Genomic DNA, 25,733 nt, shown 5'->3' with positions numbered 1-25,733 from the left:
TTACCAATTCTCCCGAGAAATAATAACTTTAGTAGAAATCATACATGTAATTTAAGAGTTCTATGAGAAATATATAAAATGCATAAAGGTTGGGTTAGTCGTTACCGACTTTTCAATACTAATTTAGAATGTGTGTAAAAATTGGTTTTCTCAATACCAACTTCTGGTCATTGTCACAAAATACATACAGAAGTCGTATTTGCCATCAACGACTTCTAGTCATTGTCACTACCCATAATTTCTAGGCATGAAATCATCAATATTGAGAAGTTATAAATTCACTCCACGACTACTAGGTATGAAATCTCCAACATTGAGAAGTTGTGAATGCACTCAACAACTTCTAGGCATGAAATCATAAACATTGAGAAGTCACGAATCCAACCACGACTTCTAGGCATGAAATCATTAACATTGAGAAGTCATGCATCTACTCCACGACTTCTAGGCATGAAATTTTCAACATTGAGAAGTCTTCTCATTATTCCACGACTTTTGTGTTTAACAAAACTAATCATACAGAAGTCGTACACGAGCAACATGAATTCCTAATTTAGCCAAATTGTTATTAGTATCCAAACTTTTTAATCCAACGATATATACTTAGTTCGCTTCAAAGCGAACTAAATATCATTTCACAAGTTAGAATGCACATAATCTACCCTTAAAAAACTTTAAAAACTACCGATATGGATCATTTGCCTTATTACCAACATATATAACAAAAACATGTTTAGTTTAAGATACTCTATGTGAAGATAATCGCTGAAAAAAGTAAACCCCAAACATAATATCAACTTTTGGTCATTGTCATAAAATACATACAAAAGTCATATTTCCCATCAACGACTTCTAGTCGTTATCACTACCACGATTTATAGGCATGAAATTATCAATATTGAGAAGCCATGAATCCACTCCACGACTTCTAGGCATGAAATCTTTAATATTGAGAAGTTTTCTTCCTATTCTACTACTTCTATGTTTAACAAAACTCATATACACAAGTTGTATAGGAGCAACACAACTTCCTAATTTAGCCAAACGGTTACTAGTATCCAAACTTTTTAATTCAATGATATATTTAGTTCGCTTCAAAGCGAACTAAATACCAATTCACAAGTTAGAGTGCACCTAATCTACCATTAAAAAACTTAAAAAAACTAATGATATGGTTCATTTGCCTTATTACTGACCTATAAAACAAAAAAATATTTACTTTAAGATACTCTATGTAATGATAATCAATGAAAAAAGGAAACCCCGAACATAATATTGACTTTTGGTCATTGTCGCTACCACCATTTCTAAGCATGAAATCATCAACATTGAGAAGTCGTGAATCCACTTCATGACTTCTAGGCATGAAATCATCGACATTGAGAAGCCGTGAATCCACTCCACAACTTCTAGGCATGAAATTTTCCACATTGAAAAAAAGCCTTCTACCCATTTCATGACTGCTATGTTTAACAAAACTCATGTACAAAAGTCATACATGAGCAACACTAGATCCTAATTTAGCCAAACAATTACTAGTATCCAATTTTTTTAAAACAACGGTGTATATTTAGTTCGCTTCAAATCAAACCAAATACAAGTTCACAAGTTAGAATGGACCTAACCTACCATTAAAAAACTAATGGTATGGTTCATTTGCTTTATCACTAACATATAAAACAAAAAACATATTCGTTTAAGATACTCCGAGGATAACCACTGAAAAAAGAAAACCCCAAACCTAATGTGATTTCTACATTGATAAAATATATTTGTATTGAAAATCTTTCAATGATTTTTAATAAATAAGTAACGAAAACAATATAAGCTCATACATCATAGAAAAATAACATAACATATATATTACGAACGATACTTTATTTATTAATTACTAGTATGCAGAGGTACTTCGTGCCTGCCGACAATATTGTATGCTAGTATTACATATTCAATTTTTATATATTTCATTTTTTAGAATTAGAATCTATTTGTTATATTTTGAATACTTTATATTATAACTTTTTTGTATTTATGATAATGTTCACTTTAAGGTGAGAGATATGGTTAATTATTAGGTTATGGTGGTTATTTAGGATTATATGTTTTTTTTTGTAAAAATTAAATAATGTTAAGGGTGAAATAGGAAGTAAAAATTATATCATGGTAGAAATTACACCATGTTTTGATTTTATATATAGTATTGATTACTTCGATTTCTTATGAGTAAAAAAATTTATAAGATAAATTGATAGGAAGATATATATTATAATAATACCAAAGATACATTCAATATTATGACACTTGTAAGGACACTAAACAACAAAGGGATAATACAAAAATTCCATAATCACAAAAAGACATTCAAAGTCAACATTCAAAACTCCCATTCCCATATATACAAAGGGACATTCAAAGTCATTATTATGATGGACAAGTTCAAAAATAGTAGAGAAATCAAACAACATAAAAAGGGGCAAAGTTGGAAAGAAGAGTTAGTGATGGTAATGATAATGAATAATATTATTACTTTAATCACTTAATCAGATCTGGGTTTAGGTTAGGTTTGACCACTGCTCAAAATTTCTCAATCCTATTCTTTTAAGTTTTAACTACAAAAAAAACATATATACTAAAAATGTAAGAGTTTGATATAAAATAATTCAAATAGTCTACTATTTAATTTTTATTATCATTGATTTTGCAATAAAATAATTTAAATAAATGGTGGATGATACAAGGATTTATAACGAGAGTATCTACATATTACACTTATTATTATTCATTCATTCCTACTTTTGTTTCTCCACTTTTCTCTTTCCCTCAAAAAATTTCACTTCCTCTCTTAGCATTTCCAATCTGCTTTCTTTCTTTCACTCGTAAAGGGGGTTTTCGTTTTTGAATCATAAAGTTTCAATCTTTACCCATTTCATTGTTAGAAAATCGCTTCACTTTGAAGTTGCATGAGCTCCAATTCCTCGACCAGGTTCGTTTTATTCTCTATTTTCTTTCTATTCGTGTAATTTGAACATTTTTTAATGTAAATTGGGTTTTGAATTTAGTATTTCTGCTGTTTTGTTCTAATTTAGGGTTTGTTTGTTACTTTGATCTATTCTCCAATTTGTTAATTTTGTTGTTGCTTTTCTTGGTTGTTTGGAAAATTGTTATTTTTGGGATGGGAAATTCATTTTGGTTTTACCTTGAAATTGTGAAACTAAATGGATTTATGTAATATTTGTTAGATTATTATGGATCTGAATTTCTTTTGATATAGTTGATTGAATAGATGAAGATTCATGGGTGTTGAGCTTGTGAAGCTACTGTAAAGTTTTGAGCAACTGGGTAGTCAAGTTCATTTATAAAGAAAATAAAAAATTCTCACATTTTTTTAATAAAAATATTGTTAATTGTTATGTTTGTTGTGGAAATTAGAGACTTGGCTAGGGAACCTTTTGTTTTTCAAAAATAAAATAATATTGAGTGTGGTAGACACAATTTGGATATGACATTCATTAGTGGTCCAGTTGATAGATTCTTAAATCTTAATTCATTGCAGTGTTAAGAAATGGAATTGAAAATGAGAGGAAATGGGAGGTTGTATATGTTTTTATTGTTTTTAACTTGTGCTAACTAGAGGGAATAAGAATTCATAAAAATTAATGATGAAACATTGATGCACACATATAATTAGTTATTTAGTACTAGTAGTTAGGCATAACTTTTGAAGAAAAGAAAATGCTTCACTATTTCCCCTTGTTTGTTTTTCCCTCCTTTTTTTAGTTTCAAACATGACTTGACACTATGAAATGTGTGCATTACATAAATGTGACTCCAAATTAGGTGGCAAACCCTGTCTTTGGAAAATCTATAATTTCTGGTGGCTGCTGAACTTTAGCGTGTTGTACTACATTAAGTTTGTTTGAAATATATCTTAAATTTGTGTGCCTTTTATTTTGATTTGCAGACATATACATACTGTTAGAGTTATATACAACAACCAAGTATCATATAAGAATGGGGTGTTTCACTGTACTTAAGAGCAAGAAGAAAAAGTCTGATCAAACCACGTATGTAAAACGCTTTAGCCATAATGACAATGTACCAACGGTGCTGCCTGAACCTCAAACTCATACTCGCTCACTCCAATCTGCACCTTCTAGTTTTAGGACCAGAGTGAAACCAATTCAACCTGTTAATAAAGTCAATAACAATAGAGCACGAGCATTATCTGCTCCATCGACTCTTGATGCAGCAGAACAAGATGCACTGGCCTCAGTTGAGTATGAAGAACAAGAAGAGTCAAAACAACGAACTGGATCAATGAAGGAGCGGCGTTCGTCTAGTCCACAACCTTTGCCCCTCCCTTCACCTCAGGGCAGTGTGGCTTTAAAGGCTATGGGCAGCTTTAAGTCTGTGATAGTTAGTGGTCCTCTATCTGCTTCTGGACCTTTGCCGCTTCCACCTACTGGTTCACTTCGGAACTTTCAGTATGATGAAATTGCTTCTGCTTGCCTTAATTTCTCTTCAGATCGATGCATGTCAGAGTGTCTTTCTTCCACCATATATAAAGCTTCCTTTGGTGATGAAGTTTCAAGTTCAAAGAAGTTTGAAGCCACTGTCACACGTCTTCACCCATCAACTCAGGTACAATTATTCCTCATGCTGCATTACTTTCATTTCATTTCTTGAAATTCTCATGCATAGTAAATTCTGACTGATCATGTTAAGAGTGGACACTTATCAAACATGAAGTAATGCTTTATCAATTTATAAATATTCATCTTAGGATTCCTAGAATGCTTAGCATTTAATGTTTTATGTATTGTGATATATATGAGAGAAATGATATATGTAAGCCTTATAAGATGTTCTGTTGAGTTTGCTGGTAAGAGGAGTTAGAACAGGCATCAGTGTTTTAAAGGTTTTCAATAGGCGCCACACAACTTGTGATTGAGCAGTGTCTAAACTTTGATCTTCCTGCATATTTGATTATGTTGTCAAATCCTCATGAATTCTAAGGCTAAAAAATTATAAATTGCATAGTTGCCGAGTGAACAGTGTTTAGCCATTGTTTGGTCTCATGTGAGTTTTTGTGAATTTTCAACCTCATTAAAAATAACAGTAGTATTTGTGACCTTTCTGAATTGGTCTACATCTATATGTTTTATTTCAGGGGTTGAAGGAATTTATGAACGAGGTTTACACCCTTGCATCTTTGCAACATCCAAACCTCTGTAAATTGCTAGGGTTTCATGCACGTGATGGTTCAGAGCAGAGAATGTTGGTGTATGAAAGGCTATACCATGGAAGCTTGGACCGGTTGTTGTATGGGAGATCTGATGGCCCATCGATTGATTGGAATACAAGAATGAAAATTGCTACGTGTGCTGCACAAGGTCTTACTTTTTTGCATGAAGAAGGGCCTTTTCAGGTAATTGATGTAAAATTATAGTGTACTGAATTGAAGAATCTTCATTTCGTTGTGTCATGTCATGTCTGCTTTTTATACGTGCACGTGGAGTTTAGATCTCATCAAGTGAATGCCATATAATACCTGAGTTATTTTGGTTTACATAATATAATGGAGGGATTGAACAATTTCTAAGATTAGCCATGATCATATATGTCTTGTTTCCACTGACCTTCCATTTGTACATTAGAGTTCAATGTTTCATTTTTATCTTTGCTGATATACCTTTTTATCTCTGCAGGCAATGTATAATGAGTTTTCAACAGCCAACATACAAATTGACAAAGATTTTAGTGCAAAGCTTTCAGGATATGGTTGCGTTGGGCATATTCCCGAGGAAGAGATTTCAAGCAGTTCTTCGGTAAGTTCTTTGATGTAAAATTGTGTTAATATGTTCATCTATTTTCTCTACCTTATCTTTATATTTGGGACAAATATTTATATTTCTATCCATGAATTTATTATTGTTCAGGCTGTTGGAAACCTGTCAATGGAGACTCTGGAAAAAAGAATGCTTACTCCAAAGAGCAATGTATGGAGTTTCGGAATTTTTCTTCTGGAGCTACTTACTGGAAGAAAGAATCTGGACAGCCGTCACCCCAAGGAAGAGAGAAACTTAGTGAAGTGGAGCCGGCCTTTCCTAGCTGATGATTATCGGTTGTCTTTGATAATGGACCCCCAACTTAAAGGTCGCTTTCCGTCTAAAGCGGCAAGAACAATAGCTGACATTGCACAAAGATGCCTTCAAAAGGAGCCGTCGGAAAGGCCTACCATGAGAACTGTTGTTAAGCATCTCAAGATGATCCAAGATGTTAAGTATTCATGCCGGTTCCCGTTGCAGGAGCCAGCAGCAATCTCTGGAAAACATATGTCAAGATCACCAAGTCTTAATGGTGTCATCTGCCCTGCACCTAGGTTGAGTTTCTCACCGTCGCCGCCATCCATAGCATTAGTTTCGGTTTCACCTCCAAGATGGTCAGGAGTGCCTATAGTTCTTCCTCCAAGAGCTTGTTTGGAGGAACTTGATAGGCAAGAAAGTAGAAAGTCATCATCTTCAGCCCCAAGGAGGGCTAGTGTTGAAGGATTTTGATTGTCTATAATGTTCATTTATTGTTTTATTATTAATTTGTGTGATTCAACACAAATTTATAGGAGATAAAGGTGTGGTTCTTCCACCCTTTTATAAATCTTTTGTAGATAGTGCAAAGGTTAGTGACTTGGTCCAAATAGCTATCCCATTACGTGGCCCTTTAGCATTCTGCTCCCTGAAAACCCCAAAAATACTAAAATGATAAAAATAACTCTATTTCTGCCTACTATTTACTTCCCTCTCCTCATTATCCTTAGTTTGGTAGTAATTCTTAGTTTCCATATATATTTAAGATACATTGAGATTCTCTAGAATCAAAGTAATCTTATGTTCTTCCTAGTAAATCTTTTTACTAATTTTCTGATCCACGATAAAATGAAATATGTAATTTGTAAACCAATCATTAGTAAATAAAGTATCACTTTGTGATCTATGCCACTTTTTTATGAGTATGAAGATTAATATGAGGATTTAGTAGAATAATATATTATTTTCCATTCTATTATGATGAGTTTAATTCACGAGTCTCCTCATTCATAATATTAATCAATTTAGTGCCTAATTCTTATGATAACAACAACAAAAATTAATTACTTACTTTAATTTGGTCATGTGAGAATCTACTTTTTATCATGAACTAAATTAATTGATAATGCACAAAGTTAGAAATTAAGTTGGCATTTTTGTCACTTCATAAATTAAAGTGACCAATAATGATAATCTCAGACAAAATTTGTTGTTCCACACAATTATTTTAGTGCCTTTTGTTCTTAAGCATGTGCCTATGCGATGGCCCTTCCATGGCTGTCTTAACAATGCTCTTGCTTTAAGTTATTATAGTGTCATAACAAATATAATTGGTTGTTCCACTCATCCCTCACCATCTTTATAGTTGAGCATGCCAAAATTGGAAGCCTGCCTCCCAGTCTTTCTTCTCCATTGCATATTTCATCATTGCATAAGTTATATATAATTGATTTCTTATGATTTTGTTTGAGTTATTATGTAAGTAATAATATGCTAATTTCTTGTTAATCTTTGGTTGAGGGAGTCAGGCTGGAACTGTAGAATCCGAACAAGATGAGATCGGGAAGTGTATAAGTGAGTATATGAGAAGATGCTCTGACCTTCAAGTCATTATATGAAGAAGTGTGTAGAGAGAATAAGATGTGAGAGTATAAAAAATATTAGGTGTTAACTTCCTTACGAGAGATCTCCTCTATTTATAAAGGAAATGAGCATTGAATATTCTTTCATAGATGTTGTTGGCATGACAAACCGTCTTGTATTGTCAGACATGCTTCAACAAGTATGGACTGCTTTATCCATGTTTGGAAGCCCTGACATGCTCGTTCTCTAGCTAATACAATATTTTATCTTGGATGAGTCGTTTTGTTGTGTGTTTGTCAGAGCCGTATATTAGGCATGTCCTCGTCACATGGAAGAAGATGGTACAAGAAGCATACAATGTGTTCAGCTGTGTAGCAGAGGTATGTGATGTTCAGGCAGTGACAAACTTTTTTAGACGTTATGATAGTCCTATAGTAGAGGTATGTGTTGTTAAGGCGGTGTGACAATTCTGTTCAAACGACGTGACAATCCTGTTCAAACGACGTGACATTCCTGTAGCACAGGTCTGTAGTCCTGTACATTGTTTACTAGGTCTTGTTCTATCAATGTCGTCCTTTATCTAGCCAAGTCGGCTATACGGGCATAACTGACAACTAGGGATGACAAAAAAACTCAAGCCGTGGGTACCATGGAAATATCCGCAACGGGTACCCGTAAATTAATATATATAGTTTTTAGTTAAATTTTTATATATATTTATTATTATTTTAAGATCATATATCATATATTTTATTATTATTTCAAAATAAATTACACATATTTGATTATGATAATAAACTTATCATATAAATATCATATTATTCATGTAACAATTATTTTTACATATTAATTATTACAAATTATACAAACATATAATTAAAATTAAAAATCCGTTGAGTACCGTAAATATCCGCTACCCACACGGGTACCCACAAATATTGTGGGTTTGGACACGAGAAAACACTACTCGCGCTCACCCGCGCCGGTTGCCATTCATATCTCATATTTTGCCACTAGTCTATTAGGGAATCATTTAAAAAGTGAGTAATTGCATCAATAAAAACATATTACCCCGTGACTTTATCATTCATCATTTATCATCCATATTTAATTATAATTTAATCTTAAAAAGTAATAATACAAATAAATAAAAGGTAAATGATATACTAACTATAGTGTGTTGTGCATAGATATTATATTCTATTAATGTTTGTGCCCAAAAGTAGATTTTTATAATCTAAAATCCAGTCAAGAATTGATACTTGAGATCATAAAGTGTGTGCTATGTACTGTTTTTTGTTTGAATCTGACTTGGGAAACACTTTGCACTATTGTGGCATGCTTTAATTGCTTTTGTACCTACATTCTAATTCTAATAAATACCACGTGAAACTCATTCATCCTTTAATAGATTCTTAGACTCTTCTTCTATCAGAATCAGATGTCTTCCTGTGTTGTGTAAACAAATAATTGATTCTAGCCAACAACTCTATCACTAAGCACTGTTTAATCAGCCACGGCTTTAAAAGAATCTGAATTCATCTTTTATAGAAATTTATTTAATTTATCCATTCGAAAAAATCCAAATTTATTAAAGTTATAGTTGTATTACCAAAAATCGGTGCACTACAATTAGCGTATTTTTTACACACCAATTTTCGATTATACTATTGTTAATATATTAAGCATAGCAGAAACCACGAAGGGTCATACAGATATATGTGTAGCATAACCCATAAGGTAGTTAATCTAGTTTCTTGAGTTGAATAACCCTATCTAACTTCTAACTTAATAACTTAATAAAATGTTTACTTAATTAATTAATTGTTTATTTAAAAATTAGTTTATGGTAGTAAATTATTATCTAACTCTCTATTCGGTGTAATTACTAAGTAGTCAAAAAATCAACCGAAAGTTGGAACGAGTAGCTGTTCAAATAGGAAATTTTAGATAAAATTATTTGATCAATTTAATGCGCAGATGATGTATAATTTAATTAAATGATTATTATAATGTGGATAAGCACGCTCACATAATTAAGGATGTTAAATAGGGCAAGCTGATTTTGAAGAACTAAAGTGATTAAGGCATTAAGCTAATTGGTACACGTACAAAATTATTTTTTATTTACTTGTTTCATCATAAAAAAACACATAATTGGTGTTGATTTATATGAATATTTCCCTATGATCATTAATAAAGTATTAAATAAGGGTGAACATGAAAAATCATATTAATGTATTATTGATTTTCGGGACAAATAAATTGGAAAAACATTCATAATGGACAAATAAATAAAAACTATCATTCTTATTCAGTTATTCCCTCCCCAATCATTTCCCTTGTAATTCTTTCACCTTTTGAAGAATTCTTTTTATTTCTTGTAAAATACTCAATATTTCATATCAATATATATTTGCAAGAGATTTCATAGTCAACAAGTGTAAGACTTTTGACTCAATGAACAAAGTTTCCTACACACATAGTTGACATGGATTAAACCTATAGTATTATGCTTAAGAAACTTGATTATATATTAATTATGTTAGACATTTTCAATACGAGCAATTATTTTGGTTTAAATATATTTCTTATACTTGTAAATTTATTCAATTTTGATTTTAATCTATAATTTTTTTTAATAAACTTCCATCTTTAAAAATAGTCTAAAATTTTGGTTTTAGCATGTAAAATAATGAGATAATACCACTGGTATCAAGTTGTTAATTCATCATCATAACTTAGTATATCATAGTCAATTTATGTTTTTGAGAAGTGAACATCAGTCAAATTTGTTACAAAAATAAATAAATAGAAAAAACAAAAATGGGAAAAGTGAGACACAAGTATGAGTTGTTGGTTTGAAACTTATACAATTATTTCGGTTTTTGTTTCTTCATCTTTACTTCCACCATTCTTCATTCTATTGCCCTTCATTTTCATGCTAATAACAACCTTAACATCTTAATTAATTGTCTCTAGTCTATTAATTAAAAATAAATTATACGACATCTCAAGTTTTACTGAAATTTTATAAATAATTTTTTATACATACACAAACCATCTATATATATTACATTAACTATTTATATATTGGTAATAATTGTAATATTTTAAAAGAAAAATGATGTTAAATGTAATTAAATTAAACAAAATAAAATATATTATAATGTCAAGTCCAAATAGTAAACGAGTCAATATATTTTTATTACTTTTTATTTATTACAATGCATTATATGAGCGACTTATACAACATATCTTATGAATTATTGACATATTTTAGTATGAACAAAAAATAATGAAAAAATCAATTCTTATATTATTTAGATTTCTCCCCACAATATATCATATTTTTGTATAATTTAATTATACTTATTATATCTTTTTGTTTAAGATGTCACATATTTCTTGTGCAAGAGTAATTAGTATAATGTAGATATATAAATAATGATAATTTATCTAGGTACAAAAAAAAAGAAAAATAATTTATGCAATTTTAATAAAACTGAAGTATGTCAATATTATTTACTCATTAATTAATTAACCAACACATAAGACTAACCAATCCATTCCTTCTTAATCAATAAAAAATATAAAAAAAGATTACATTGAAAATTTTCGTTATGTCTATTATTTGATTACCGAACCAATATGAGTGTTCTTTTACAAGAAACACATCGAAGAGAAGGGTCCATTTGGTAATTTCATGGTTAACTAGTTTAAGGTTATTATGGTTGTCATAAAGTTAGTTTAGAAGTAACAATCAAAACAGGTTGTTGTCTGAATTGAGAGGTCAAAGATGATGGCTTTCTCTTTCTTTCTCTACACTTCTTTCAAATAATGAATCTTTTTGTTTAACCTTAAAACCCCAACTAACTTCAAGTTAAAAGGCACAAGACACAAACAACAAAACACATTTGTTATATACAGACAAAACCCTATTTCTCAATTCTCTCTACTTTTTGTTCAATTCTCCAAATTGGGTCTTCCATTCTTCTCTCTTCTTGTACTAATTCAGCTTTCAGAATCCAATTTTGGAGGTAATTAATTTAAGGGTTTATTTACTTTTTGCTTCTCATTGCATAAATAATCCCCCTTTTCCCTTCAATTCGTTCTCTTTTTTCTAAATTTTTATCATGGGGTTCTTTTATTTGTTTGAAAGTTGACAACTTTAAACTCGAAATATAGAAATTCTGCAATTGCAAGAACATGCTGATTCCAGAAACTACTACTTTCTTCACTTTGTTTTTAATGAACCAGAGAAATTCCATTAACCAATTTATTATTCACATTGTTTTTTTCATTTTGGGAACACTTCAAACATTTTTTGCTATGAGTGGATACAAATTTGAGAATGAATGTATTGAACCATGTATATTGTCTAAATATACATTCTGATTTTTTACATTTGTTCTTATGAAATTGATTGTCTTTCTTTCCGCTTTCAGGCTTTGGATCATTATACTTTACAAGTTTGTGGCTTTCAAAAAATTCTATGGGGAATTGCTTAAATAAGGTGAGCATAATTGGATATATCAATGAGTTTATTCAGATTTGTGGTTTGTATTTTTTCATTGTTAGTTTATTAGGATAGTATAAATATCATGTTAGAGAGAAAAGCAATGTAAGAAGTAGATTTTTTTCTATTTTTTCCATTTTCTTCTTGAAGGATGTATTCAGTAAACAACTTAATGAAGCGCTAATTCAATAAGCTTCTTCGGAATAAGACCTTACTTTCATAAGTTTCTCTCATAAGCTTATTGAAATAAGCTATTTTCATAACCCCAAATAAACTCTGTTATGCCCTCTTATTCTTATTTTTTGAGGCGTGGGAAAAAGTAGTTCGAAAAAACTTTGTAAAGCCTCAGTGCTTTACAACATTTATAAATTATGATAGAACTTTACGATTTCATTCATGATTCAATTGACAGAGAAATTTCATGTTTCCAATGCATGTAGCCTCAACCTAAGGATAATGATTCAGACCATCATGTGGATTTTTCTTCTGGGAATGTGAAACTTATTACCACCCAAGAAGCCTGGGATGAAAAATTGGAACAAGCAAAGAGAGAAGGCAAAATTGTAAGTTTTCCATCTTATTTAATCTGTAAAGTTGGTAACATGAACAAATATGAATTTCCAGTGCTTGATAGCGTCTGAAATCGTTTTTCTTTTTTGAAAACTAGAGGTTATAACTTTGGAAAGAATCTTATATTTGAGAGTCGATCAGTGCTTTTAGGGTCTGTTTGTGAGGGGTTTTAAAGTGAAAGGGAAGGCTTCAAATCCATCTCACAAGTGTGACTCATGGGGCTCTGAAGCCTTCACTTTCCCTTCATTCCCCTCCAAACTCAACTCGCAAATGGACCTTTAGTTTATTATCAAGCTAATTTTTGGATTCTGTGCAAATTATGTTTGGAAAACTAATGTTCAAGGTACCATCTAATTTCATGTTTGTTGATTAATGAGTTGTAAGACTTTCCTTGGATATATCAGTATATAACCTAATTTCTTATTTGATTCCATGCTGAACTTGCATGTTATTAGTGAGACTAAGGATATCCTGTGATTTACTCTTGAACCTTGAAAAGCGAAACCTTACTCCCCTGTAATTTGATTTTACTCTGGCTACTCTAATAATGGTGTAGAATTTGTGCCAACTAGGTATCTTAATATTATTTTAGTGCAAATTAGTAATTTAAGATGAAGGAAATACCGTCCGATCTCTAAACAGTGAAGCTGAATCTTCCCTTTCCTGATAAAATTTACGACAATTTAGTTGTAAGCAGATTTTCGGGTATCATTTATTTTAGTTTCTCATAATGCATAATTTATTCACGCTGTTTGATATACTTAATACTTACGCTTCATGTTCAACAGGTGATTGCAAATTTCAGTGCAACATGGTGCGGTCCGTGTAAGATGATTGCACCATACTATAGTGAGTTATCTGAGAAGTATACATCATTGATGTTCTTATTAGTCGATGTGGACGAACTAGCTGTAAGTATTCAAGCTATAGATATTATTACCACATACTCTAATTTTGTAATTAAAGCTTAGTAAAACAGGCAAAACTATGAGTTTCGTTTTTGTTTTCAAGTTGGTTCTATAATTTATTATTTTGTTTCAAGTAGGTCCTTATTTTCAATTTTCAAGTTCTTTTGGTAGCTTAAAACTCAACTTTTAATCGTATAGTTTTAGCAAAATAATGGAGGAAATTTTGAACTCAATGATACTGAAATTGTGAATTTCGGTGAGAATTGAGAGTTGCAAGGAAAAAACTGTTGGGTAAGACCAAAAGGAAACGAAAATCAGTTGCAAGACCAAATTGATAACAAAAAATAACTTGACCAATATTATAGTTTTGCCTGCAACATGTTGGTTTAACTACCACAGTATTGAACATGGTTTTATGTTGGCAGGACTGCAGCACTTCATGGGACATCAAAGCCACACCAACTTTCTTCTTTCTTAAAGACGGAACAGAAGTCGACAAACTTGTCGGAGCCAACAAGCCTGAGCTGCAGAATAAGCTTGCTTCCATTGATGATTCACTTCCTAAGCATCATCACCAATAGTGACTCTTGTTTGTGAGAAGATTCTTGAGTGAGGGTTTTCTTGTTTCACAAGTCACAGCTTGTGTTTGATTTTTGATGTTCTATATTTGTTGCAGTTCCTTGGATGCAAATTTAAGAGGTTTCACATGAATGTGGCAATTTCAAGTTGATGTGGCTGTAGCTGTAGTCAAACAAGCTTGTTTCAATATATCAAAATAAAGTACAGGGATTGAAATCACATAACTAAGTATATTGAACATACATCTTCAAATTGGAAACTTATCCAGTGTTGTCATAACAGGACTAGGCAGTCAGACAAGTTCAACCACTAACCGGACTTGAAAATGACTCTTGCTTGTAGTGTTAACTGAATGAAGGTTATACTGCTTTGAACCGGAGAAATTTCGGTCCGATCATGTTAAAATTGGTTGAAATAGAATAATTTGGGAAGTGAACCGGACGGTTCACTTAAAATTTAAAAAAATATAACACTACTCTAATATTTTGTTTTAATCCGGTCCAAAAAAAATGGAGAGATATTATTTCAATATAATTATACATAATTATTAATTGGGAATGGAGTATCTCCTGGTATAAGGGAGATAAATTATCTTCTCCTGCCAGTGAAATCATGACATGTGTCATGTTTTATCATTTTCTATAAAAATATTTTTAAAAGTAAAAAAAATAGCACACATGTCATATTTTTACTGGCCAGAGGAGATAAGTTATCTCCTCATATGAGGAGATACATTATTCTCTTATTAATTATATAAAATTTTGTATTTATATATAACTATATATTTATAGATAAATTGATAAATTATATATGAAATTACCCAGTTTGATTATACAATTTAACTGTTTTTATATACACCTTTTCTGATTTAATATTTGGCTCGGGTTTCACACCATTATTGTAATATTAGTTGCATTTTACGCTAAACAGTGCATACTTTATTAACTCTTTAATTTAAAGGTGATGGTGTCATGCCATGTGGTTCCATTTCCATATGGTTGTTGCATTTTGATTTTGAATGCACTACTCCTCTTAGTTATTTCATTTTACTGATACATCCCCATAAGTAAGTAAATAAATAAATTCAATTAGTTCCAACTAACCATGTCAGGCTTCATTCACATTTTGCCATGCCAAATTTTAAAGGGACATAAATCTAAATAACTATTACACTTTCAAAACCAGATCCTAAGTTATATTTAACAACCTTGGGTTCACATTTAACAATTTTCTATGTTCAATGCTTCATGTTAGGTTATGCTTGCTTTATACATAGATCATACTTTTATTATACAATAGATAACTTGTTCTGGAAAACTCTCTCAGTTTCAAGTGAAAGGAGAAAGGTGATAACGAGATTTTATAAACATCATAATGATTAGGGATGGTAAAGAGAAATAAACTCATGGGTACCCAACAAAAATTAATATATAAAAACCTTGAGAAATTTGACATATATATAAGAATCTATATATATATATAAATACATGTTCCAACAGGTTTCCGTCGATTCGGTTACCCGAAACCCGACAGGTTCGGGATGGTAACACTATTTTCAATCTCACTTAATTTAGATTCTGATTTTTTACTTCGGGTTCAGATTGGGTAAACAGAAACCCAATCCCGACCAACCCCATTACCATTCCGAATAATGACATATTATATAACAAAGTTTGGTGGATGCACATTGAAGGGTGGAATTAGACCCCTTATTTATTATTTCTCTTTCTTATCCATTCATACACATATATAGCACAAGTGTCCACCTTTGACCATGCCAATTGCCAAACCATCCAAAATAAAAGTTGTAAGCAGCTACTCTCTAACTCTTTCACACGTTGTCCCAGCTCATATTGATGTATTGATTATTATATTTTATATTCCCTACCCCATTAGCATGTAATATTATGACTAGATACAATTATTATAGCATTATTTACTTAATTTATGTCTTCATGATAGAACTTGGGAAGCTATCTAACATTTGACCCCTTCTCTACCAATTCAAACATAACAAAATACACTGTCATATACTGGAGTGATCAATATCTTCTAGGACACACACATAAGAGAAATGTTTCCGAGCTTGTTACAACATAGTAAATCATTACAACATGTATGTTCTTCAATCTTTATGTAACAAACTGCAACTTACATGATCATGATCAAAATAAATCAGTAACAGACATAGGAATAACAATACAAAGGAATAATAACATACTGAAATTCAAATTGATCAGATTCAATAATTAACAGCTGAAATTAGATTATTGTATCTTCTAGGACAATTTAGATAAGAAAAAAAGGTAGATGTTTCCATGTTCTTGTTGACTGTTTGTGGATTACCTTACAAGTTACAACATAAACATAGTCCTGCTCCTAAAAAGTATAAGGTAATATTACAATATGTTTGCTCTTCAATCTTTATGTAACTTGGAACCAAATCTCAACTTACATGATCATAATAAATCAGTTCCAACAAGACAAAGGAATAATAATAATACTAGAAAAAAGGAATAACATTGTAGCATTGAAATATAATCTGATTCAGTAATTAACATATTAAGATAGATTACACAACCAAATTTTGAGTAATTGTCCATGTAAGGAAAAATATTATTAGTAAATGATCTTAACGCCCCTTTGGATTCATGATCTGAGAAAACACAGCACTAGGTGTTAATCCATCAGAGTCTTCACTTGCCAAGCTTCTACCACCAATGCTCATACTCATGCCACTGCTTCTTGAATCACTAACATTACTTGCATCAGTGTCTTTCTTCCCTTTACAATCATCACCACTAAACAAAGTCTCCTCTTCATTCAGCATCGTTTTTCCACCGAAATCCTTACCACTCTCTTCAGCACTTTCTTGCAGCTGCAATGCAAACTCAAGGTTCCACAACACATCACCCATGGAAGGCCTTTCAATACCCTGATCAGACACACACTTCATTGCGGTCTCAGCAAACTTCTTAAAGCATTCTGGTGTTATCTTGCCCTTGAGAAAAGGATCCATGATTTGATCAAGAGTACCCTTTTTATAACAATGTGGTGCCCACTCAGCTAGACTCACTTGCTCCTTAGCAAGTGTTGGATTCAAAGCAGGACGAGCACACAATATCTCAAACAGAACCACACCGAAAGAGTAAACATCAGACTTATCAGTAAGTTGCTGCCTCCTGAAGTATTCAGGATCCAAGTACCCGAAACTACCCTTCACCACAGTGCTCACATGTGTGTTATCCAATGTTGGACCTGTTTTCGACAATCCGAAATCAGAAACCTTAGCCACCCACTTCTCGTCCAGTAAAATGTTTGTTGTCTTCACATCACGGTGGATTATAGTGTGTTTAGCACCAGTGTGTAGATAATGCAACCCCCGAGCAGCTCCAATGCATATCTCAAGCCTTTGCTTCCATGGAAGTGGTGGTTTCTGAGTCTTGTATAGATGCTCCCTGAGTGTTCCATAGGCCATGTAGTCATAGACAAGGATCATTTCAGTGTTCTCCTCACAGTAGCCAATCAGTGAAACAAGGTGACGGTGTCGAAGCTTTGAGAGCATTTCAATCTCAGTTTGGAACTCATGAACCCCTTGATCAGATAGCGGATTCCCACGTTTAATTGCAACTTTTGTTGTTCCACCATCAACTTCTCCTTTGTAAACCTTACCAAATCCTCCCACCCCGAGAATTAAAGCATCATCAAAGTTGTTTGTAGCAGCTTTGATTTCAGCAAATGAGAAGTGTCTGCAAAGGTTTGATGGGAGCGAAGATGCATAACTTCCTGTTGTGTTTGTCTTGGCAGAACCTGCAGAGTGTGAATTGCCGTAGAGAGAAAGTGGAAGCCAGCCAGATGGACCTTCACTTGTACTAGACTCCTTTCCATGCCTACCGCGACACACAAAAGCAAATAGTCCAGTGACAAGTAGTAATAAAACAACTCCTCCGCTGATACCTCCAGCAATCACACCTATTCGACTCGTTGATTTACCATGAGGATGTGACCGAGCCAATGAAGGATCAATCTTATCTTGCAAAGGAGGTGGAATAGGATTTGTCCCACCAAGATTACCAGTAGTATCGTTAATCTTGAATATCTCAACTCCATTCAAGATTGCATCATAATACTGCGGCTTCGAGGTTTGATCTGGATGCAGTGCAAGCCACAGAACCTGCCTCGGCTCTCCATTGGGAACAAACACAACATAATCTTTATGGACTGGAATGCCATTTGAATGTGAAAGGCTGAAAGCATCTGCCCATGCTATAACATCAGCACCACCAGGCTGAGCAGTTTGATTATTGAGGAAAATATCAAACACCCTTTGGTTGACCTTGGTTATATTTGTTGAGCCTTCGCAGAAATGGAGTCTCACAAGATAGGAAAACCCCGAATCAATAGAGAAAAGCCACGTAAGGTTGTAATTCAAGTTGATTTGAGGGTTTGGACCCATTGATCTGGCTGTAGTGTAAACATCATTGGGAGCAATATAACTCGGTGTGCCCGGGGGGTACTCAATGTTCACAGATGGATCAGCTGGCTCGGTAACTCCAAATGCAGCACCAAAGAGGTAAGGCACATCATCAGACCATGATCTGAAAAGACCAGTATCATGAGAAGGCGAGATATCATTCCCTCCGACATTTAACCTGTAAACATTCTCAAGTGTGGTGCTGTTATCAATAGTAAAAGGAGCATCTGTACCAACAATCATAGTACTACTACTATCACTAGATGTATAAATATCTGGCATAGACACCACTTCAATCCCATTCACAAATGCATATGAATTTGATGCATTGAGAGATGGAACAAAAGTCACATTCAATGTTTCCCCCTCAACGTGTATCACATACTCCTTCACAATGTAAGCATAATTCAATGCCAGTGTGGTCTGTGCCACACTGAAGTTCCTAAGCAGGGTGTATGATTGCTGTGCCGTGACACTGAACAAGGCATTTGATGCATTGAGGCCTGCATATGAAGCAGGGTAAAAGTACAGGCGGAGGAATTTCCAACCGGAGGCCACTGGAATCGTGTATGTGAACCGCGAATAGAACACGCGGGCTGTCATGTATGGCACCTCAGGGACTGCAGGATCTTGAGTGGCGGCCGGAGATGTTGTGGAGTTTTTTCCGGCAGCTGAAGATGATTCGAACTTCGAACCAATATCAGTGGTCCAATCCCTTCCATCAGCATCAGTGCTAGATGGAGGACCACCACAACTCAGTAAGATTTTATCTGTTGGCTTAAAATCTGCTGCTAGGATAAGCTCCATTGATAACAAGAACACAAATAATGAACTAATACAAAAACACTGACTTATGTTGTTGTTGTTTTTCTTCATGATACACAAGTCAAAACTCAAAAACACAAACCCTCTTCTTGTAGTATGAAACTATAATAGATTAAAACCCCAGAAAGGAAAAACAAAGAAAGATACTAACTTTTGTGTGAAGATCTGATTTTCCCCATGACACAAAAATTCAAAACTCAGAACATAGACTCTTTTGTTTTTACTGTATGAGATGGAAAAACTCTAAGAAAGATACTAAATTTGGTGGAAATACCTGATTTTGATGGAAACCAGATCAAAAAAGGAAAGTAGAGTATTTGCAAAAACAAAAAGGGCACCAAAATAAGGAAGCTTTACCTTATGCTATAGAAAGAAGAGAAGCTGAAACTAATGAAGAACAAGAAGATAGATCCCCAGGTATTAGAGTTGAGAAGAGTAGAGAGGAATAGAGAGAGAAAATGGAGCTGAAAATATGAGAAACATAAACAAGTTGTATTAAATACTCTACTAGACTTTTTTTATCCATATCAATAATATTTCCTCATCTCTTTTAGATGTATGATAACCTTGTCTTAGGAATTGAATTTTTATTTCGTTTTTCTGAAAATTTAGTTGTTAGACTAATGTTTTATTGATATACTCTCTGAGAAAATAATATTTTTCTTAGGGTTAGACAATAATGAATTGGAAATAATATTGAGGAAATTAGATGAAGCTCCTTACTAACATGATTTTGTACAAAGTTAGTTTATAAAGACATAATTACCATTAATTAGTTAAACTAGTTTAATGTACAGTTGGGAAGCTAGTATTTTTCATTAATTTCAACCAAAAAACATTAAAAAATAATCTCTAAAGTTATTTGTTGTTTACATTGGTTGGTACTTGTATGATAAAAAGTCAAATTACCTCCACCGCTGATTGAGCTTATGCCTTTTCTGATTAAAAAGGACGAAGATTAAGGCATTAAATGGTGGATTTATTTAAGGTAATGTATTAGTTAAAGGGGTTACCACCCACCAATATGCCCGTAATGGATTTTTGTATTTTGTGTGGAGTATAATATTTATGTATTATTAGTTAAATATTTATACACAATCAATATAATAATTTATTATTCATTTGTATTATTTTTTTAAAGAGCAAATAATGTTCAATAATAAATAATGGATGTAAACTATCATGTATAAAACTCTTAAAAGACTAATACATATATTTTGTTTCTTTTTATAAAATGATTGGGTGACAGATAACATTTGCTGTTAAAAGCGGTGTATCAAACAGATCGATTGGAACTCCAATATGTATATATCATACGCGTTTTCTTTCCAATCATATTCCATCAACCATCATTCAACTTTTAATAATTTTCTCCAATTTACTCTCTAACTCCTATTTCAGAAATTTTCTTTTGTTATTCTTTTTTTATAAAATTCTGTTTTCATTAATGTTTATTATAATTTTCCCTCTTATTTATCATTTGTTCATTAATAAGTAGTAAGTTTGTGAAATTTTCAATAAAAGTTAAAAGTGTAAAATTGTAATGTTATAATATATTTTTTTGAAAGTCAACCAAAGTACTCTTGTTTTGTTATAGAGTTAAAAATGCCTAATAATAATTATCCAAGGAAGTATTTATTGGGAAAGTGTTATTTTGGAAAATATGATATATGTCATTTATAAATAAATTTGAAAAATAAAGTATTATCACGTGACATGTTACATGTTACTTTTTATGGTGTAAGAGAATAATATATCATTTTCTTAATAAAAAACTTAATGTAGTTAGAGTTGTTATATCCTCTTATCAAATCTTTCTATAAAGCTTTCATCACAAGAAAATGATAAATATTACTTATAAATTAATTATTAATAATTTTTAGGAGAATTTGTACAAGAATATATCATTTTATTTTTCAAAATGAGTTGAAAATTGAATGTTAGATGTCAGCCACAAGCTTATTTGACATTTAACCAGATATGTTCATCTGCGGCAAAATCTGTATAGAAAACGCTTGAGTTATTCTAATCTATATTTTAATGCTAGCTAGATTATGTCCACCAATTTATTCTAAACTTTTTTGGTCTACCTAAAAAATCTTGGGATCATTGAATTAATAAGCACATACACATCTAAATTGTTAATTAAACATTGATGAATTAAAAATATTTAATAATTTGAATATGCCCATAACCATTGATCTCATGAGCATTGATTTATTTCTCCTTGATTATGGAGCATTAACAACCAAAATCAGGTTACATATTGATACATAAATGTGGCTCCCTAACTAATAAGAAAAACAATGTTTTCAGATAACATCTATGTACCACTCTATATGTTACTTCTATTATGTGTCACTCCTTCTAATTCGTCGAGAAAATAAAATTTGATTTAAATATCTAATAATAAATAATTTGCACAAGAATGATAAAAGTGATGTTTATTCATTTAAGTCAAGATGGCTAGCATGTAGGGCTAATCCTTTTAAGAAAAGTCCTTGAACGGTTTCCACCATTCAGATTGACAGCCGGCGAGTCCACAACTGGCATATTGATCAATTGCTTCTCAAAGTTGGCAACACAGTGCATACCAACATATTGATCAATTACTTCCCCACTTATATTAGGCAAGTGTATGTTAGAAGGAATAAAAGATCTAACTAACTATAACTATAAATAGTAGTTAGGTTAGGTAATTACACACTTTTGAAGAAATTGGAAGTTGGGGCTGATTAAGGAAATCAGTTTGGGACAGTTATCTTCTCTCAAATGATTCTCTCTCTTGTATACACATTCACATTGCAATAATACATACTTATAGGTCAAGATCACATTGATCTTGTATCAATTCTTCTTTTGTTTCTGTATCTATTTTTTTGATTTGATACCAGTTTTAACAATGGTATTAGAGCACCGATTCTGGTGCCTTGTAAACCACGCTGAAACTGATGCGGATGCAGACAAGGAGCATGGCACGAAGCAACGATGATCGGGAGCAAGAGAAGGAAGAGATGCGAGCCAGAATTGATTTGAATTAGGCTAGGACCAAGAAGATCGAGGATCTTCTTGTTGCGATCGCGACGAAGCTGGGGGTGTAGACCGACGATGCGTTCGGTGATGAAGGCAGCGAAGTCGACGGCGATCGAGCAGAGGAAGGGCGGAGAACCACCGACTAGTGGCGCCGACTGGAAATTCCAATTGTTGTGGGGGATGATGCGTTTGGCTGGACTCGAAGGTTGGAAGGTATTTTAACCTAAAACACGTGTCGAAAAGTGAAAAAATGCAAGCCACTATTTTAGCCTTGAAAGGGAAAGCTATGAGTTGGTTTCAGTGGTGGGAGAAATGAAATCCCAACCCATATTGGGAGGGGTTCAAGGTGGCGGTAATTTGAAGATTTCAGCTTTCTATGATTCAGAATTCGTTTGAGTTGTTGTTGTCGGTAAAGCAGACCAAGACTGTCGAAGAGTTTGAAAAGTATGTAGGGGCTCTTCAGGAAATTGATCAAGAATTTGCCAAAGGCATCTTATTGAATGGGTTAAAGGAGGAAATTCAAGCTGAGATAAGGTTGTTTGAGCTTCACACTCTTACTGTCGTCATTTAGAAGGCGATCATGATCGAGCAGAAAAATTTAATTGTGAGTAAGAAGGGCAACAAATTTTACTCTCGACCATCTAGTTTCCAAAAGAACAGTTCTTTTAGCCAAGTGGTGATAGTGGATACAAGCAAGGTAGTCAAAATCGAGATTCTACTTAGGATCGGGAGGGGGGCCAAAGATCGTAAATGTAAGATCGTAACACTACTCGTAAGATCCTACTTACTAATAGAGATGTATGCAAATAAATTCATATATATATATATATAAATTAGTAGACGTAAATCGAAATCCAAACGTTGTTTGCTAGAAACATAATTCCAAACCTATCTCAAAGCATACATTTGATAAAAACATAATTCCAAATCCAAATACATTATAAAAACGTAAGTCTTAACATAAAACAAATAATAGTCAGTACAACAATAGACACAAAATAGACACCGTACAAAAAATAACATAAAACAAATATATAAATAGTATATATAAATAAAAAACAATGTGTATAATATATATATATATATATATTACCTAAACTAAACTAACATATAATAACATAAACATCACGCCACTTATATATATTGATACACTGTTAGCAGAAGAAAAGAAAAAGAGGAAAAATAAAACAGAAGAGAGAGAAACGAAAGGGAGAAGAAGAGAAAGAAAGAGAAAGGAAGAGGGTTTTCTAAGAAGAAGAAGGAGAAGATCTTACCTTCACTATGTACGTTTTCTAATATTTTTTAATTTACTTCCCCACTTCTACCCTTCAAAGTCTGAAATGATTCTTTAATTTAGGAAATTAGGGTTTTTTACAAACCGGGTCAAGAAACGGGTTGATGCCCAAAACTTTGAACCTCCGCACCTAGGAACGGTGGAAGCGCCGATTCCACCGATTCCACGATCTTACACGACGATTTCACGATTTCACCTTCGCTGGAACACGTTAATGGGATCGAGCACGGTTGCGCCGCTGGAACACGTAAAAACATCCGATCTCACGTGCCGGCACGCGATTTTAACTACCATGGATATAAGGGGATCAGTTGGAAAAATTTCTGATGCAAGTGCAACCGGCAGTGATAAAAGTAGTGCGGGGTTTGCTAGTGTGGTGGATGCATCTCGGGCTAGAGGAGAAGGATTCAAACAACTCACTAGAGCAGAAATGCGAGAAAAAAGGAGAAAGGCTTATGTTTTCAGTGCGATGAACCGTATCATAGGGATCATCGATGAAAGAATAAGCAATTAAGAAGGCTTATCTTGGAAGAAGATGAGGACAACGATGGAGAAGGACACGATGAACCGAGAGTTGAGCAGTTTCGTGCCTTGCAGCTTTCTCTTTGCTCAATGGTAGAATTGACATCAGCCAAATCTTGGAAGGTGGCGGGTAGAGTGAAAGGAGATGAGGTGGTTAGTTTGATTGATTGTGGAGCCTTTCACAGTTTCCTTTCATTGGAATTGGTGTAGAAGTTACAATTGGCTATAGTGGAAACCCCCACATATGTGGTGGAGGTGGGTGATGGGCATAAAATCAGGTGCCAAGGAAAGTGTACAACACTGAAGTTGTTAGTACAAGACTTGAAGGCGGTCCAAGAGTTTTATCTTTTTGGAATAAAATGAGTGGATGTGGTTCTTGGGTTGGATTGGTTAGCTAGCTTGGGAGAGGTTAAAGCTGATTTTGGCCGGTTGGAGTTGATGCTGAAATGAGGCGGGTTGGTGCATAAGATTTGAGGAGATTTGACTTTGACAAAATACAACTGTCATTTGGGGCCATGATGTAAATGCTGAAGGAAGAAGGGGAGGGACTGATGTTGCATTGTGTGGAATCGATGGAGCCATCAAAACCGGATCAACCTGTTGTGGAAGTGGTGGAGGGGGTATTGCATCAATTTGCGGGGTTTTTGAGGATCCGTAGGGTCTTCCCCCTAGGAGGAGATATGATCATGCCATCCATCTGAAAGAAGGAGCTGAGATTCCGAACATCCGACCATACAAGTATCCGCACTACCAGACTGAGATTGAAAGGTTAGTGATGGAAATGTTACAAGCTGGAGTAATTCGACCGAGTATAAGTCCCTATGCTAGCCCTATTATCTTGGTCAAGAAGGAGAATTGATATAAGATCAATGTATCTTGACCTGTAAGTATGTATTATTACAATGGGAATGTGTATACAAGAGAGAGAATCATATGAGAGAAGATAACTGCCCCAAACTGATTTCCTAAATCAGCCCCAACTTCTAATTTCTCCAAAAGTGTGTAATTGCCTTACCTAACTACTATTTATAGTTATAGTTAGCTAGATCTTTTATTCTTTGTAACATACACTTGCCTAATAGGGTGTCTACTATACAGCCGACCCCTATCAATACCCCTAAAAGAGCCACCAAATAATTGTGTATGATGACAAGTGTGTATCATAAATTTATAATGATGAAAGGAGATTTCTTCCTTGTGAACTAGTTTTTACCCTTTCAACAAAGAATGTGCTTCGCTAGTAAAAAATGCCGACATCTTCATCTTGTCTTAACAATCTTCTGCTGAATTGGCTCACGGTTCCCGCCTCAGAAGGACAGCTTCAAAATGAAACAACAACAAA

At 33.3% G+C, this 25,733-nt stretch overlaps 3 protein-coding genes across 4 annotated transcripts; 2 read left to right on the top strand and 1 right to left on the bottom strand.

Annotated features, from left to right (window-relative positions):
• LOC109361065 (probable serine/threonine-protein kinase PBL1) lies at nucleotides 2,786-6,712 on the top strand. Of its 2 annotated transcripts, none has more exons than XM_019606367.1 (5): nucleotides 2,786-2,979; nucleotides 3,959-4,641; nucleotides 5,171-5,428; nucleotides 5,709-5,828; nucleotides 5,940-6,712. In XM_019606367.1, exons 1-5 carry the CDS (start codon nucleotides 2,961-2,963, stop codon nucleotides 6,555-6,557), a joined length of 1,698 nt encoding a protein of 565 aa, XP_019461912.1. In that variant the 5' UTR covers nucleotides 2,786-2,960; the 3' UTR covers nucleotides 6,558-6,712. The 2 variants fall into 2 exon arrangements, with proteins under 2 accessions (XP_019461912.1, XP_019461913.1); XM_019606368.1 differs by having other exon boundaries at nucleotides 2,786-2,983; nucleotides 3,962-4,641.
• On the top strand, nucleotides 11,601-14,412 carry LOC109359136 (thioredoxin H9-like). Its single transcript, XM_019603683.1, has 5 exons — nucleotides 11,601-11,707; nucleotides 12,116-12,183; nucleotides 12,627-12,749; nucleotides 13,545-13,667; nucleotides 14,090-14,412. The coding sequence occupies exons 2-5, from the start codon at nucleotides 12,163-12,165 to the stop codon at nucleotides 14,243-14,245; spliced, it is 423 nt and encodes a 140-aa protein (XP_019459228.1). The 5' UTR covers nucleotides 11,601-11,707; nucleotides 12,116-12,162; the 3' UTR covers nucleotides 14,246-14,412.
• On the bottom strand, nucleotides 16,732-20,014 carry LOC109360523 (receptor-like protein kinase FERONIA). Its single transcript, XM_019605484.1, has one exon. It carries the CDS (start codon nucleotides 19,591-19,593, stop codon nucleotides 16,876-16,878), a length of 2,718 nt encoding a protein of 905 aa, XP_019461029.1. The 5' UTR covers nucleotides 19,594-20,014; the 3' UTR covers nucleotides 16,732-16,875.

Source organism: Lupinus angustifolius, chromosome LG11 (genome assembly GCF_001865875.1).
Source record: "Lupinus angustifolius cultivar Tanjil chromosome LG11, LupAngTanjil_v1.0, whole genome shotgun sequence".
Classification (NCBI taxonomy): domain Eukaryota; kingdom Viridiplantae; phylum Streptophyta; class Magnoliopsida; order Fabales; family Fabaceae; genus Lupinus; species Lupinus angustifolius.
This window is presented reverse-complemented; position numbering and strand designations above follow the sequence as displayed.